General features: G+C 35.3%; 2 protein-coding genes across 2 annotated transcripts; one reads left to right on the top strand and one right to left on the bottom strand.

The window, feature by feature from the left end:
* Window positions 1-109: 109 nt before the first annotated feature.
* LOC105147665 (uncharacterized) lies at window positions 110-4,083 on the bottom strand. The gene is made up of 10 exons (XM_087416214.1): window positions 4,005-4,083; window positions 3,782-3,921; window positions 3,530-3,688; window positions 2,931-3,386; window positions 2,714-2,846; window positions 2,246-2,649; window positions 1,986-2,090; window positions 1,647-1,912; window positions 1,337-1,582; window positions 110-1,108 (listed from the first exon to the last, which is right to left on the bottom strand). The coding sequence occupies exons 1-10, from the start codon at window positions 4,081-4,083 to the stop codon at window positions 850-852; spliced, it is 2,247 nt and encodes a 748-aa protein (XP_087272340.1). The 3' UTR covers window positions 110-849.
* Window positions 4,084-7,779: 3,696 nt separating this feature from the next.
* On the top strand, window positions 7,780-13,740 carry LOC105147666 (uncharacterized). The gene has a single exon (XM_011058837.2). It carries the CDS (start codon window positions 7,780-7,782, stop codon window positions 9,475-9,477), a length of 1,698 nt encoding a protein of 565 aa, XP_011057139.1. The 3' UTR covers window positions 9,478-13,740.
* Window positions 13,741-17,635: the final 3,895 nt, after the last annotated feature.

The raw sequence follows: 17,635 nt of genomic DNA, 5'->3' as shown, positions 1-17,635 counted from the left end.
TTCATTTAAATAATCCAAGAAAATCATCTTACAGAAAAAAATTTTATACGAAAGATTTTCAACAAAGTTGTATAAGAAGATACAAAACATATATCGAAGAAATATTAATATTAAAAAATATTAATATTAATTATATTATATAAATTTTCTTTGTACTATTTTATTTTATTTATTCTATTTCTTTATCTTCTTAGTTTCGTATATGATAGTCTCATCTTCAGATTCAGTTGGAATAAGTGGCGGTCATTTTCCTGTGAAGATGTCACTTGGTCCGCTTCTGTCTATGTGTCAAATCAAACATGTAATATATTTAAATATATTGCAACATATATATATATATATATATATACACATTGAAAATTGCATGAAGAGCTTAAATTCTTAATTTTTTAAACGTTCAATAACAAAGTGCATATAATATACTGATTTTTCTTTCGATTTTGATATTATCGATTCTTTTCCTTAAATTTCGCTTTCCTGTAATTCGCGGCAAAAGAAAAATGTACAGATCACATAATAACAACAATAATTGTAATAATTACATAATGTACTTAAGGATATTTAATTTTAATGTATTTAAACATATTTAATTTTTAATGTCTGTAGCATATTTAATTCTACGTTTTTAATATATTTAACAAATATATTGAATTCAATTTAATTATACAATAACCTTTATTAAATACCTCTGTAAACTCTCTAAACGTGATGTGTATTATTTACACACGATTTCCAGCGCTATTTTGTCGGGATAGTACAGGTTTACGGGACGTCGAACATTCCTGAGAGAATTGTGAGAGTGAATAATATACTTTGCTAGTGAAATGAGTATGTGAATTATTATGATGATTAGTTCATGTTGACATTCACCGAATGTTCAGTTTCCTCGATAAATTGACCTTCCCAACAACTTGGACCGCAAATTTCCAATTTACTCGGTAAGAGTCGACCGCGATATATTTGACCGTCTTTTCCTTTTATCAAACCATCCGTCAATTGTATCGTCTCGGGTCCCCATTGAGTAAGAAAATGACCCGTCCGCATGACTCTTTGCTGAGGAGTCGTGACTGTGTGGCTCCCACCGCAGTATCGATTACAGAGATGATCTCTAATACATCAGACTTATCAAACTTAAGATAATAATTTGTCATTAAGCTATTTAAAAACTCTGGAAGACGTTAAGTTTATAATGGTAATTTTGAAAAAAGATTCATGCTTCAAATGTTAATATTCATTAATATTAATCAATATCAACTTTGATAATAATATTTGTTTTTCAAAATGTAATATTTTCTCGAGATTCCGAGATGGTATAAAATATTGTAAAACCGGTTACCTGGGACTCTTCGCGAGAATCTCCTCCTTCGCTTTCATTTTCTTTGGCTCTTCTTGCATTGCTGCCTCAAATTGGATCAGATTTCTGCTGTAAGGCAATTTTTTCTGTTGTTTTCTAACTTGATCCAACTCATATGTGAGATAAGGTTTCATGCTGATAGTGCAAGGAAATGGCTCGGTTCGAAATTTACCGACCTCTTCTGTTCTCATTGCAACATCCTTGTCGCACGATATACATTGAACATCTCTGGATAAAAGAGAAAGAAGTCAACATCGCATTGAAGTTTTATTTGCAAACTTAAAATGTTTACTTAAGCAGCTTCTTCGTTCCTGCTGCCTCTATTTCTCGTCTTGCTTCAACCATAATCTTCAATTTTTCTTGAAGCAACTTTAATTTTTCATCCACAAAATCCTTCAATGGCGTTAACTCGCCTTTATCCACCTTGGTCGCGATTTCATTCTGCACTTCATCGAGCGCTTGTTGCCAAATCGATTCTTGCTTTGTCAATTTGTCGATTGCTTCCTCGAGACCACGAGCAAGACCATCGCAAGCAGCATCAAATTGATCGTGCGATACCTACAATAGATTTTCGAATATTTCAATCTGTATCAATAACAAATAGATCAGTAAACTTAACAATTCTTTATACTTTTCTGTTCACAGCTTGAGTATCCGCTTTGTCAGCCAAAGCATCTTCGAGATCCTCTTTATTTGCTTTAACGGTTTTTAGAACTTCAATTTGTTCCAGTAATGTCTGTCAACATTATTATAAATTATAATAAGTAAGACAGCTTAAATAAATGGAGAACACAAGGTAGTTGCTCTTATATAACTTAGATTTGAATATTATTTAACGCAAAAAATGAACAATGTTTTAATTAATCTTATGTCTTTATTAAAAACTCGTACTTTAATATGCGCTTCTTTGTTTTCTTTATCTTCAAGTAATTTGTTCATTGTTTCTCCGATTTTCTCCGTATCCGTTTCCATTTCTTGCACTTTCATAATAAGATTCTTAATCTGAACGCTATCTATCTTGTCAGTTTCTTGCATACTGTGTATTTTTTCTAACAAATGTCTTAATTCTGATTCCAATACAATCACGCGTTGGGCAACATCATTCAAGGCTTCGCCGTGAGTTGCTTCTACATTTTTCACAGCTTCCAAGCATTGCTCCAAGTTTGTAACACCAGTAACTTCGATTTTTTCTTTAATTTCTTCAACAATAGATTCAATTTCTTGTATCGATGGTGCCACTGGCTTTTCTTCTACTATCGGCACAGCTATAACTGTTGTTGTTTGGTATTTTAGTTCTCATATCCAAATAATATTATATAATAAAATAAAATAAATGTGAATATACAATTGTCAACATACGTGCAACTCTTTCATTAAGATCTTGCAGTTCCTGCTGTATATGAGCTACGTCCGTTTTTACCTCAGTAATATTTTGGCGTATTTCTTCTATAGCAGTGTCATCTAAATATATGTATTTCCTAATCAGTAAGTTCTAATATGTGAAAAAAATAGCGACTATATTGATTTCTAAACGACTTAAGTAACAATGCCTTTGAGATTAGATTAATTTTTATACAAAATCATTAAACTTGTTACTCATAAGTCCCATTCGAGCAGCGAGTTTTTCAGGTGTTACTCTACGGATTTTAGGTACTTCTTGCTCATTTTCTTTGTGTTCATTTGGTACAATCATGTTTTTGGGTTTTACTGGTTCTGCTATTTCTGCTTCTACTTCTTCTTCTTTTACTGCTTCTTCTTCTTTTACTGCTTCTTCTTCTTTTACTTCTTCTTCTTTTACTTCTTCTTCTTCTTTTACTTCTTCTTCTTCTTCTTCTTGTACTGCTATTATATCAGCAATTGGTGCGGCTATATCTTCGGATAACGCATCGACAACTGCTTGCAAATTGGTAAGCCATTGCTCCATCTTGAAGACCTTATCTTCGAGTTCATCCAATCTTGTATTAATCAAAGATGTGTCTGCTGTTACTACGCCAACATCACCTTTGATCACATCTTGTACCATCGCTGTAAGCTATAATAATAATTTAATAAATTAATAAAATAAAGTTTAACTGTTTTAGGATCAATTTTTATTTATTTTTATTAAATTATTAGAGATACAGAGGAACGTAAATATCATACGCGAGATGTTTACGAGATTAGCAAACAGTATACCTTATCGATACCTTGTTCATTAGCGTCCAATCTTTTATTGGTGTTAATAAATTGCCACAAATCCGCGGCAGGATCTGCAATTCGATCTTTTAAACGTTCGATTTCCGGAGAGGTAGACAAGTCCTCCAAAGCCTGATACCGATCTTGCAAGTGTTTTACCTATTTGATTAAATTATTAGTGATTAAATTATTAGTGTATTATATTACTATCGTATATAATATAAATTCTAAAAATGATTTGTTCTAACGTACAGATTGTTCGAGCTCTTCAAACTTCGATACCATTAGAGAATTATTCACGACAGATACAGCCATCTGAGGGACTTTTTCAAAATCTATTTGTGGTTTTTCATTTTCCACTCTCAAAATTGTTTCTGCAGGCACTTGAATATCTGAATCAAATCAATCTATTTTAATAATTTATAATTAATTAAATAAATACAGAAATTCAAAAGAGAAATCATGAGTATTGTACCTTCTGTAAGTATATCAGCGTCTTCACCTTCGTCTCTTCGTTGCATTACTTCTGGTTTCGATTTCATAGATGTTATCATTCTCTGCAATAACTCTCACATAAGGAAAAGAATTACCACTTTTCTTTTTTCAATTACTCGACATATTATTTTTCTTACTTTAATACGATCTGCGTTTTCACCTTCAAAGTTAACTGTGGCAGCCTGCAAATTTATTTGTTGCAACAAGATATGGAGGAAATTATGAAGAATATTAAAATTAACCGCGCCAACCTGAAATCAATAATTTTATTAATTGCTTTATCTGCAAGATAATGATGGATAATGAATAGTTTTACTATTATTTTACTTCTGGTGTTCCGAGAGCAAGATCGAGCATTTGAGGAAGAGAAATTTGCAAACTGGCATTGTTGTTAGCTGCTGTTGGCAGCTTGTTGTTAAATGCTTCTTGCATTTGGGCAGTTTTCGCAGCCATTTTAAATGTAAGTGACCGATTTTTTTCGGGAATTATATGAGAATCACATCAATTATATTTAACTTCTTGATTGTCAAGCGCGGTTATGAAAAATATTGATTGAATTGTCAATTTTGAAAATTAGTTGCTCTTGTTCCTATATTCATCTCTTATCCGATAGACTAAGGGAGATGAAGTTATGTCTGTATCTTCACAGTTGGCGCCACAAATATCATTGACAAGTAGCGTGCCCTTATGGAAAATATTTGTATTACCCATACTTCTTTTTATTCATTAAAAGTTTCAAAGAATCAACGAATCTGTTTATTATTCCTTTACGCATCTTTTATGCGTCTTTTATGCAAATAAAATAATACCTTTAATGCATAATTAAAAAGTATAACTCTCTTGTTATGCTGTTTAAGAATAATTTATTCAAACAGTGTTATTTAATACATATTATTAATTTTGATGCATTTTTAAATATTTTAAATGTGCATTTATATAATAATTTCAAATTGCGTATGCACAACATCACTATCAAACAAATAATTCTCCGAATAACACATATTTCATATATAATAAAAATATTGTAGAATAATAAATAAAATATAGTGTGCAATCTAGATATATTTTTCAATAATCTCCGTTGTTGATCAAATATCGATACGATGGGTTAATGAAACAGTAATTCACCGCGCGTCGTTTCTCCACAAACAGGCTCGGTTTATCTAACTGCACGTGGTCGATAGACCAAAACGTGAAATAGAATCAAGCTAGGCTACACTACCGCAGAGATTACATCGAATCATATATAGGTATATATTTTATCGAGTTCCCGGATATGATATTCTCGAACGTTTCCGTTAGACCGATACGATCAACGTCAGCTCGATGGTGTATTTATACGCTCGTACATCTATTCTGCGACGATGATGAATCCTCCCATATCACGGGAATAAATTAAAAATGTCGTACTTTCTAATCGATTTATACACAAACTATAATAGAGATAACGGGAATAAGTCATATTAGATTCGAAACATCCGAAAAATTCAAAAGCTAATAGAATTAAATAGCGTTGTACTTTTGATTATAAATACATATCTTTCTATCTCAAAGAGCTTTTCTGCAGTATCTATATAAAAATAATCTTGAAATAGCTAAGTTAGATTTTTTTCTGTCGTACAAGCGAGAATAAATCGAGGAAAAAATTTATTTCTAAGAAGAGATCTATTTTCTCTTCACGTTTTTTTTACCGAGATGAAATATGAAAACGATTCCATATATTTTAAGTATCGTTTCGCGAATGATTCAGCAACAGTTGTTACATATAGTTGCGTACAATGTTCTCGAATTACTTACAATAAAGCCGGCATTAGTACTGTTTGAGTTACGTTATTTGATCTCCTAGCATGTTTAATCGTGAATAATATCAGCATTCTTGATGGGTAATATCTAGCCGGACATCTCGGTATTCAATAACACAACGGTAATGTCATCCATGATTTGCTCATCTGTCAGGTGAGTGACAGTTCCTTTCTGTCTTCTTCCACGATTTCTCCGACCATCTCGTCAGTGCGAAGACGATCGCAGCTCTGAAATGATGTATACGTCCAAGGAAAGATACGCTGTGATGGTGAGTGTGAACGATCCAATTTTAAGATCGTTTTACATTTCATTATTGATCTGTTACATTCTTCTCAAATATTGACGTCTCTCTATCGTTTGCCTGTCCGCGGCAGATTTAATTTCGACTTTTATTCTCTGTGTAACTAGTGTCTATTGTCCGTTTCAACGTAGATTAACTTTACTTAATACAGTTTAACTTATTTTTTATTTTTTTTCTAGTTTTATTAAAAAAGGATAAAGAGTAAATTAAACCGAGATTAAAATTAATCTATATTGGTAGAAATGGACATAAATCAATAAATTGCAATATTCTATTTGTATATATTCGACATAAGAGAGAGACTCATTTCCAGAATTCGATTCAATTGCAATTCACGATCATTTTTATACAAAAGATATTTGAAGACATGCACGCATTTAAAATGAATTAAATAATAATTTTATAGATAATTATAAATTGAAATTAGTCTGATAAGAATAAATCAATTAATGAAAATAATCCTATTTTTGGTCAAAGCAGATCTCAGTATTTAATAATATTAAATACAAATTTTTACAAGTGTATTATTTTCGTTTTATAAACTGCGCGCTGATACGGTTTGTCGGATTTGAAATGTAATTGCAAATTGAAGCTGAAATTAATATCTCACATTAGATTAATTGTTCATTAAATAGTCAAATCTGTGACCGTAATCTCGACCGATGGCACAACTTCGTCGCTTTTCTGTTATCACAAGTCAACATTCAATTTTATTTTGATACTCGAAGTCGATAGCTACTTACTGAATTATCACAAATCCTCTCTTAACTTAAGTTGGGCGCTAGACACGAGTGAGCGTGCCACTCTTTATGACTCCTTAGACTTCGACTAATTATTCTCAATATTTCTTCATTGCTACGACAACTGACTGCTCAACCCCGCATAGACAGTAGGGGTGGGTTATTCGAAGCGGGAGTGAATCGGAAAGCGAGAGAGCAAATAAGAACTTTCTTTTAGTAAGAAAATGACAAACATATATTTAAAATATTGGTAAAGAGAATAATTACAAAAGCCTACTCAAGTACGCAATTCATCGTAGTGACAATAATTCGGCGCAAATAAACATCTTAACAACTTGTTATACAAAAAATACTACTTTAGCTATAGGGTTTAAACTTTTAAATTTGGAACTTTCGACTTTCTTGGACGGATGTCATACTTACTATGATATCATACTACTACTATGTATGAAAAATATTGAAAATATTTATCGTAATAATTAAATCTTGACTGAAGTAATATCTTTTGCAATTTTGTGTAATAAATCATTTACAGATTGTTAAAATGCTTATAGCATCATTATTTAATGGATGATCAACATAATTTGGGATATTAATTTCAGCTTCAATTTGCAATTGCGTTTCAAGTCCAACAAACTGTATAATATATTTGCAAAAGTTTGTATTTAGTATTATTAAACACTAAAATCGGCTTTGACCAAAAATAGGATTAGTTCTGTTAATTGAATAATTTCATAGCCCCGAAGGAAAATCTTATAATTTAGCTTGAACGAATATTGATGTACCTGATGCTATAAATATTCATTATTCGCCTTGCAAATATCTATGATGTCATAACTTGAATCTCCTTTCAGTTTCTTCTGTTTACTCTGGGTCACGGTATTCCATTCGGACAGCGGTACAATCCCGTAATGCCGCCACTTTCGTGGCCTCTCGTGCCACCCTGGGAATACATGCTACGCGAGATTATCCTCAAATCGGTCAGCCCGTCACCACTGGATACCAATGCACCCTACAAGCGTCCGTTGGATGCTACTTACTACGGCGGGCCGGTCGCTGCTTACTCGGACGACGACAAGAATGTCATTCTATCGCGTGGAAACGTTTATCATTTGCTGAATGGCCACTGGATACTATGTCAGGACGGATGCGTCGACTGCGAGCCATGCGCAGTTCAGAGGAATCCCATATTCACGTGGATTCTGCGGAGGATCAAGCAACCGCCAAATTCCATCCCGACGCGACATGATCTCCAGTTGACGATAATGCCGCAAACGAGCAATCACTTCCACGCTAGTAATTTCTGGGCGAATTACTACGTTTACGTGACACCACAGGAGGTACCTACGTCAATCTCGACGATTAGAACGCAGCACGACAGTGACCCGAAAAATCCCTCGCCTGGTCTTGAAAACAGTTTTCCCGAGCACCATCATCGATCGATGAATTCCTGGCGGTTAACAGAACGAGACGACTCGAGCGCCAATCGGGACAGGGTACCACAAGAGGATAACCACGCCGTTCAGGAGTCTGTGAACATTGAGAAGATCGAGAAAGAGGAATCATCCGAGCGGAAGCACGGACTCGAGAATATGAGACCTCGACATCGACCTCGGCCGAGACCCGTGGAAAAACTAGCGGAAGAAGTGAATCAATTGGCACCGAGATTGATCCTAGGAACCGATCAAAAAGGTCAAAAGCATTTGGTTCACGTGGTACCAGCGAATTATCCGACGACTACTGCGCTTTCTGCAATTTCTTTTTCTTCAGATCAACCAATATCGTCACAGTTCGTGGAGAATCAAAAGACATACTCAAATAATACGATGTCTGAGGACGAGAGTCAAACTTATCATCAAATATTTCGCAGAGTTTTTGATTCCTTAAACACGCACAGAGAATCAATCAAAAATTTTCTCGAGTCATCGACGGATAACGTAGATGGGCATCAATCATCTCCCTCGATAGATAATATGGAAGCCGCTGGATTTTCTTGGAATAATCACGATGTAAATTACAAAAATACTAATTTTGATTCTCACGACGCTTTATTGTCGCCTTTTTATGCAGGAAATGAAAATAAAACTAGGAAGTATCAGCGATATAGAAACAGATATGATAACAAACATATTAAACAAAACAATGATTATTACATGACATCTCCAGATATGAATCAAGTTAAAATATCGCGTAGCCAGTCACAAACGGGTTTTAATTTTGACATTGATAGACAACGGCGAAGAGTCCGTATCAAACCATACTTTGTTAATAGTAAAAATATTTCAAGAATAAATTCATCGGTATCGTTACAAAGTTTGAACAATTATTTGGTAAATACTACTCAGGAATCTGGTTTTAGTAATGGCTTTGCTATCGATTCCGCAAAACAAATTGATCTTAATGACACATTTGTTGAGAAAGCAAATGACAATTCTGTAGAATCGAGTTTGATAACAAAACAGGAGAACGGACAATTGTTCGGCTTAGAAAGGCCGGGAAATGGCGATGTTAATCGAGAATTCAAGGTTTCGCACGATGCTTTCAAGGTAATTACTACCAAGTCGCCGGTAATTCGAAGCGAAACTTTAAATCGCACTACAATATTATAAGTAACTACTTCAAAGACATTCATCATTAATAGTAATCAATAACTTAGAAAAGAAGACTAATAGATGGATAGAAAAATCAATACTGACAGAAATGGAATACGTACATATAATTAAGATAATTATATACATATATATATTTATGATACACACAATGATCTTTCTTTACACGATGAATCGTTTGTGTCTGAATTACTTTTCTAAAAATACAAAAATTATTAAGCGATTCTTGCATATGTACTTTAACATTTTCAGAAAGTAAGATTGTATTAAAAAAAAAGGAAAAAAATAGAGACCATTATTAGTCAGGTACTTTTAGCATTTTAAATAAAAATGCACATGACACAAATGACTCAATCGTATATATCAACAAGAGATAATTATACACATATATACTTATGGTATACGCAATGATCTTTCTTTACACGATAGATCGTTTATATCTAAGTTAATTTTCATCACTTTTCCAAAAATACAAAAATTATTAAGCGATTCTTGTATATGTACTTTAACATTTTTAGAAAATTAGGTAAGCTTGTATATTAAAAAAAAATGGAAACTATTATTAGTCAGGTGCTTTTAGCAAAGAAAAATGCACATGACACAAATGACCCAATCGTGTATATCAACAAAAATCAATTATATAATTGTAGAGGGGTTTGCACGCTTTACGTATAATATATGCAGTATTAAAATATCATTCATTTACTGTTTTTCATCAATAAAAATACATAACAATTAATAAGAATTAAAATATTTTTTTACTTCAACCTAATTTAATTTTCTCATCGAATATCAACTTATAATAGGAGCATATTTAAATATGCAGTCATATAAAAATGGAAGAAAGGCAAAATATACATTACAAAAGAATCTAATAATTAGTTTATTGTTATTAAATTTTGGAAAAATATCATTTTACATTAAAAATGGTTACATAACGTATATCAAAATTGGCAAAATATTATTATTATTTAGAGGCTCACGTATGCCGCCATCGCATAAAGACAGGTATGTTGGAATCTGCGAGAACACTACTAAAGGATGTATATGAAGAGTAGTGGGCGGACGACTCGGTTTGAGAAACAGGGATAGACCGACGCTTATATTTAATTAAAAGGGATACGGGCTCGAACGTGGGGAAGGAGATCGGATGAAGCAAGTAGTGCCAGGTTGCGAGAAGTGAGGGTAGATGCTGGAGCAGGCCTGTGTTTCTTGTCTAATTATCTACCCTCCCATCTCAGCCGACCTGCCACGTTCACTTTCTACGTCTGGTAGTTGCTTCCATCAACTCGTTTTCGTTTTCATTTTCTGTCTCTCTCTTTTTTCCTTACTCTTTCTGTCTTTTCCTTCATAACTACTTGTCCTTCTTTGCGTCTATTTGCTCTTTTCTCTCCATTAGCATCGCAGTAGAGATCAAGAAAGATGGACAAGCCTTATCCAACTTTTCCCTGCGTTCTTAATTTTAATTCATCTGTTCGCCTATGCCGAGAAATACGTTAGTTGCAAGCAAAGATCGATTGAACAGGCTTCTAAAAGTTTTTAATTAGATCGCCGCCTCTTCTTCCTTGATCAACAACGCTGATGTAATCAGAAATAAGATTCACCGTCTAAAACACGGTATCTAAAAAGCGACATCGAAACCTCGTCGCTTTTTAGAGACTTTTTCTAAGCGCCCTTCGCACTGTCTTTTTCTCTTGCTTTATTCTTTAGCGACCCCTTACCCGATTTTGGGCTTCACCCTTCGTTCCTTTTCCCGCTTGCTGCAGACGAATGGTGCAAAACGATCGAGTCGATCCCTGGCAGATTGGTTTTAACGAGTTTCCTTTCAACGCGGTTTATCGAGGAATTGCGGGCGCTTTCGATGAGTCCCCTGCCGAATACGCCAGGGAAATTTCCACGGAAGATCTTAATTAAAGACGCCCGCCGAAAAATGAGAGCTCCCCCCGGATTGAGGAGAACGGCGTTATTGCCGCACCAACGCAGCGGATCCGATTATCGCGCAGTCTGATCTATTAACTGTGTGTACGTAGCTTAAAGGGATTCGCGAAAGTTGAGCTACGCCACGCTGCCACTATAACTCAGGTAAATACAGATCAAATTTTAGTTAAGAGATACTTCACCAACGAAACACGTTTTTGGGTATTTCAGATTGAAAGAGTGGCGTTCGTCAAATATTTCACAAAATATTTATCTCGATTTCATTGTGCTAATTCGTGAGACGTAGAGAGATTAATGTTTGCGATACACATTGTGTCACGTGTTCAGCAAAATATTTATTGCTGAAAGTTTGTCTCTCTTCAAGCTAATTGGATTATATTTTTACATTCAGAGGAATATAGTCTTATCTTAGAGAAGAAACCTTCCAGTTGAAAAATAATAACATTCTACTAAACGTGATCATTATATTTTCATAATTGAAAATCTCTTGTAACATATCTTGTAAACTATCACACAAACTACCATTATGAAAAAAAGAGTCTAGTTACATTAATTGGAATTCTAGTTGAAAATGAACAAATCAAAATTTTGTAGTTGAAATTTTCGTCCATTTTCAGTTCAAAAATTTTTCTCAGTGTAAATATTTCTATTTGGCCACTGCAATTTATGAAATAATATCGCTATTATATTGTACATTAATCAGAGTCACGGGTTTATAAAAATTATTATATAAGATTATTCAATGTAGCAATATGCAGAAGATTTTATGAAATGTAATACTGCAAAACATCAAACTATAATAATAGTCTCCTTTCAAATTTCGTCTAAATTCAACCTGTTCTATACCGGTAAGCTCCCTCGCATGTATACTCGCACGCAACTAGGAGATAAGCGCACAGCCCAGCACTGTAAGTCTATCGGGCTTTCAGACGGCAAAAAGTGGAGGAAGCGGAGACGAGATTGGGAGTAGGAGAGAAAAGAAGCCCGGCTTTTAACAGTAAGACGATGGAGGCCGGGACCCGTCTGATAGGAGATTGACGCTCTAACGTGTGAGAGACCAACGCGAGGGAAAAGAAAAGGGAAACAGGGCTTACTAAACGTGTGGCGAAAAGGGCGTTTTTCCTGCCGTTTTCAGATATTTAAATCCGCGCGAACGACTTCGGGGTTCCGCTCGCGGATCACCTCCCTACGATACGAAATCGCGAGAGGCTCCAAGCGTGGTGAATCCAGGCTCTCGTCTGGTTGGCTTAAATGAGAACGAAAAAAGAAACGTGGCGCAAATGGTAGGAAGGAAGTAAGGCGGTAGGAGAGATATAGGAAGAGTGCAGAGAGTGAGTTGTTCGAGCGTGACGTGTATTCTTGTCAGGGTGAGACCAAAAGACGTAGTACACAGCAGACTTTACAGGCCGTTCGCCAGAGAGGAAAAAGAAGACAACGCGAGAGAGCAAGGAAGGAACGAAGGAGAGCGAAGGAGAAATTGTGGAGAAAGAGAGGATCCCCGGTAAGAGAAGTATGCACTCCTTAATAGTGTGGGTGTGTCGGTGCGGATGGAGGAGTAAGTTTTAAAAACATCCCAGCCGACGCGCCTCCGTGGTGCTGGTTTTATCGCTGCCTCCTGCTTCCTGCTTCCAAAAGGACCCTTCTCTCTCTCTCTCTCTCTTCTTCTTTCCTCCCTGACTCCTCTCCTCCCATCCGAGCAAAGCCTTACCCGTCGTGGTACCGGAGCACTTGCCTACGTACGTACTGTCGGCTGTAAATCCACCGAAAAGCATCTGCGGGTATCAAGAAACAAGTCCGGCCGCAAACGCGCGCGACGGGTGAGCTTTTAAACCTGCATGAGCACAGCGTGCAATTTCGTAACGATCTGTGCACGCAGGTGCTTCGGGTAGAACAACGAGAAAAAGTTATTTAAATGCACCCTCCTATATGCGCTAGAGAGTGCTTAGAGCTTTTTTATCGAACGCGTTTGTCATTAATGTACGACGTAGTGAGAATATCGGAGGTGAATATTCATAAGAATATTCGCACGGTGAATAAAACTATAATGAGGCGGAGAGATTAATATTAACCCTGGAGTAGTTATTTGATGTTTTTCATGTAAATAATCATTTTTACATTCCAATTAAAATTATTGTTAATAATATCATATTGTATATTATTATTATTAATTATTTTTCGATTTATTAGTATTTGGGAACATTATAAATATGAATTTAATTATAATTTTCTGAAAACAAATAAATAGAAGCTAAATAAATATTAAAGGTAATAAATACATTAAGCTCATATTGTGACAATATTTCTAAAAAAAATAAAAAATAAAAATTTTAATTAATGTAACGCTTTTTTGCCAATTTTCAAAGGAATTGCATATTTAAAGGTTCGTAAAGAACACTTATTATAGACGAAAGAAAATATTAATATTAAATAATATCTATAGTATAAAACAATATTTAATTACAATTTGTATTTTTTTTTTACCGTTGGGATATAAAAATACCTCATGTGATTATTTCTGAGTTAAAATTTAAATTATTATAAAATAATTATTAAAGAAAAAAAATGTAATTAGCATTACTTTTAATTTATGTGAAACTGTATTTATCTATGTAACAATATTAACCATCCCCATAATGATAATTCATCATTGTATGGCGATTAATTAATAATAATAATAATTTATCAATTACTTGTCTCGATGACCGTTTACTCGAGCATACTCGAATACATCAAGGCATGTAATAAATTACGTGCAACAAACTGAAACTACTAGGCGGCCGAAGAAGGTGACTAAGAGACGTTTTTAGCGTAAGTTCGACGTGAAATTCTTCTCCTCTCTTTCGTGCTCTTGGCTCATCTACTTCGACGTTTACCGCGTTCACGTCATTCTGCTGGTCTTTTTACTCGAGATACTTTCCCTTTGACCGACAGGAGTAGATTGGATATTTTTCCTTGCGGCACACCTGGTTTTTCCTTCCAGCAAGGCGAGACTAACGCGAGACGCATTTGAAGCTCGTGCCTTGCCTAACGCAATATGTGTGCGTTCTCGCACACGCAGGTGAACCTGGTGAACGAATCGCGGGTGGTGCGAAAGTGCCGATGCCGCCGTACATTTGCAAGAGTGAAAGTCGGTAGTCGGGGCGCAGCGCGAGAAACAAGTCGTCGCATCGACATTCTATTTCGTTTCCCATTACGTAAACGTCTGAAGCACGCGATTTATTTGTTTTATTTTCGTATGGAATGTTCTTTGGCAGGACCTCAAAGGCAAGCCGGGCCTGCCGCGCCGTCTCGCTCGTCGTCCTTTCCAGCTCTCTTCCTCCCACGTGATGGTTGCCCTTGCCGCTCTCGCAGCCCTTGTAGACCGACGACTCCTCACATATGATTACCATCGACATGAAGCGAGCTAATATCCAAATTTTTGCGATTCCTTTTACGGGATATTGAAAGCCATTTTCCTCCTTCTTTTTGCCCTGTCTTCTTCCATTCCGGAACTCCGACTTCCCGACTCCATTGGAATACACCGTCTTGTCCCTTTATAGATTCAATGTAAAGATCAAGCTAAAAATAGCTAAATATATTGATCATGAATAAATGAGAATGCGGATTACTTCCACTTGCTTTAATTTCCCAAATTGAAGACGGAGATTTTACGATGTTGCTGCTTGATTAAATTGCAAGAGCCAAATATTACAGTAGGGTGTATCCACCGGATGGTAATTGTACGATCAGTCAAGCATTCTCTGCGGTATTGCTTGATACCGATGCGTATAAATGCGATAATTTCTGTGATTTGCGCGATTCCGCGGACATCTGTGCGAGTATAACATCGCTGTTTCAATATTAAATCGACACGATAATAACTTCAGCCATTCGAGGCAATTGATATTAATAAATGTCGTACACATTTATACGAGTGTAATATCATTTGCGTAATGAAATCTATGATATTAGGTAGAGATATACGCGCATTGAAAGCACAACCGATCGCTTAATGCTTGATTAAAAAAAAATAGCAAACGATAAAGCGTACAAATCGAGCAATTATATTTTCAATCTATTAAAATTGCAAATCGAAACTGTGTAAAGCATGTAAAGCATAAAGGACACTGTGAAATGCAGCAATAAAACTGGGATAATGAATATCTTTTGAACATAACGGCTTGTACGTAATAAAAGAATTTCTACGGCTATAAAGAACGTACCTTCGTTGTTGATGAAATATTGCACAAGAAACAGGACGGTTGTCGAGGTGTACGAGATGTACTTATGACACACAGCCGGAACCGGGACAATCGTCAGATCTGCGATGAAATTTCCCTTGTACGTATTTGTATCCGTACTCGGGAGTTTCTCGAAGCGCGCACGGTGGCGAAGGAAAGAAGTTGTGCAAGGCAAAAGTTTTCTTCGCGATTACTCAACATCGTCGTAAAGAAACAATCGGCACTTCTGCCCTCGTGCCTCCTTGCTCCACGGGGAATGCAATCTGCGCTGTTGCTCGGGCTTGCCCGCGGCGAAACAAAGCTATTTTTCCGCGGCTATACCGTGCGCTGCCTCGGCCATGGTTGGAATAAAAAGAAATATCATTAGCGTTCCCTTTTGTAGTTCGACCCGCGCGCGCGTGATAGATGGGAAAAATAGGTTAATAGAATCCTAATACGCGGTTCGAGAATGCGCACAGACGTTTTCTTCTCCTCTTCGGACAGTCGAACGAGAATGTAGCTTCACCACCTTCGTTTCATCTCGCAAGAAAAAGATGAAATTGATTTTTACACGCGGTTGTATAATCGCATTAAAGTTTCCGTCGCGTGCTTTGATCTGAAAATTTCCTACAAGAAACGGAACAAAAATGAAAGGGCGTATTGGTGTTTATTCATATCGCTAGCTATGCGAAATGATCGTCCGAAATTATTGCGCTATATCAATGGATAAGGTTTCTTTGTATCGAGTGACGCTCGGTCGAATGTTAAAAGATCAAACGTGTTTGATTTGATTCTTTGAGTTCAAAACAGCGCGACGCGTCGAGTATTCTGTGTGACTAGATTTAACTGACAATAGCAAACGTTGTAGTCGGAATTCTATTTTCGTATTTTACTTAAAATACGAAATAATTTTTGAGTTATTACCATGAATGAGTTTCAGAGTAAAGATTACTTCAGAAATCATCAAAAAACTAACTTAACTTCACAATTTGTCTGCTAAATAACTTAAGTATTATTTTCAAGATTTTTAAAGAGATCATAATATCTTTTACAAGAGTGATACACTCTTTGAATTACGTCGTTTTTGTAAAAAGGGAAATCTTCTACAAAAAACATTTATAGGTTTTCTATAATAAGCCATTACCTAAGCTTTAAGTCTTAAGTCGTAAGAAATTGACCAATCACAGTTAAATATGGGAGGAATAATCGACTATGATTGGTCAATTTCTTATGGCTTAAGACTTACAACTTAGGTAATAGCTTATAGAAGAAAATATTAAAGTTAAGACGGTTTTGGCGATCGAAGTTTGAAGAAGAAATTGCTTTATTTTGAATTTAATTTTTTTTTTAATTAATAGAAGTAAATATAAATTGTTGGTGATATTTCGAGTTGTAACTTTTGAAAATTATTCTAAATTTGTTATAATTTTGCAAGATATAATTAAAAATTGCAACAGAAAGAGTTTTTTAAAGAAACAAAAATAACAAAAAAAATGACATTTAGGCTCGATTGCACCAACGTTACTTTGACTTTAAACGAAGCTTAAAAATCTGTTTTTTTTTTTTAAAGCCGATAGAGAGACAGGAAGAGAGTTTTAAGCCTCGCTTAAAATTAAAGTAACGTTGATGCAATCAAGCCTTAATTATGTTTCTGAGAATATATTCTTTTTACCGATATTATTATATTCATTAGTAACTTTCTGGAAAACTTAATTTTTTAAATTGTGTCACTTTTGAAGTAAAGGAACGATATATGTATGTTGTAGAATACAACAAATGCGTATCTGTAACCAAAACGAATGTTTTACACATATACGCATCTACAGTATTCAAAGGGTTGAACGCAACGATCATTTGATTTGTAGAACTAGTTACGCACAAGAAGGGAGACGATCACATCAGGTTAAAACAGAGTAACACGAAAGAAGATAAAACTTGATAGGAAGAAAGAGGCAAAGCAAAGGGTGGAGAGGAGAGGATTCTCTGAAAACTTAACGACTGCAAAGTCAGACATCAGGGCC

Source organism: Acromyrmex echinatior, chromosome 19, assembly GCF_024713525.1.
Source record: "Acromyrmex echinatior isolate Ae372 chromosome 19, ASM2471352v2, whole genome shotgun sequence".
NCBI classification, from domain to species: domain Eukaryota; kingdom Metazoa; phylum Arthropoda; class Insecta; order Hymenoptera; family Formicidae; genus Acromyrmex; species Acromyrmex echinatior.
Note: the sequence above shows the minus strand (reverse complement) of the source record. Positions and strands in the feature narration are given on the sequence as shown.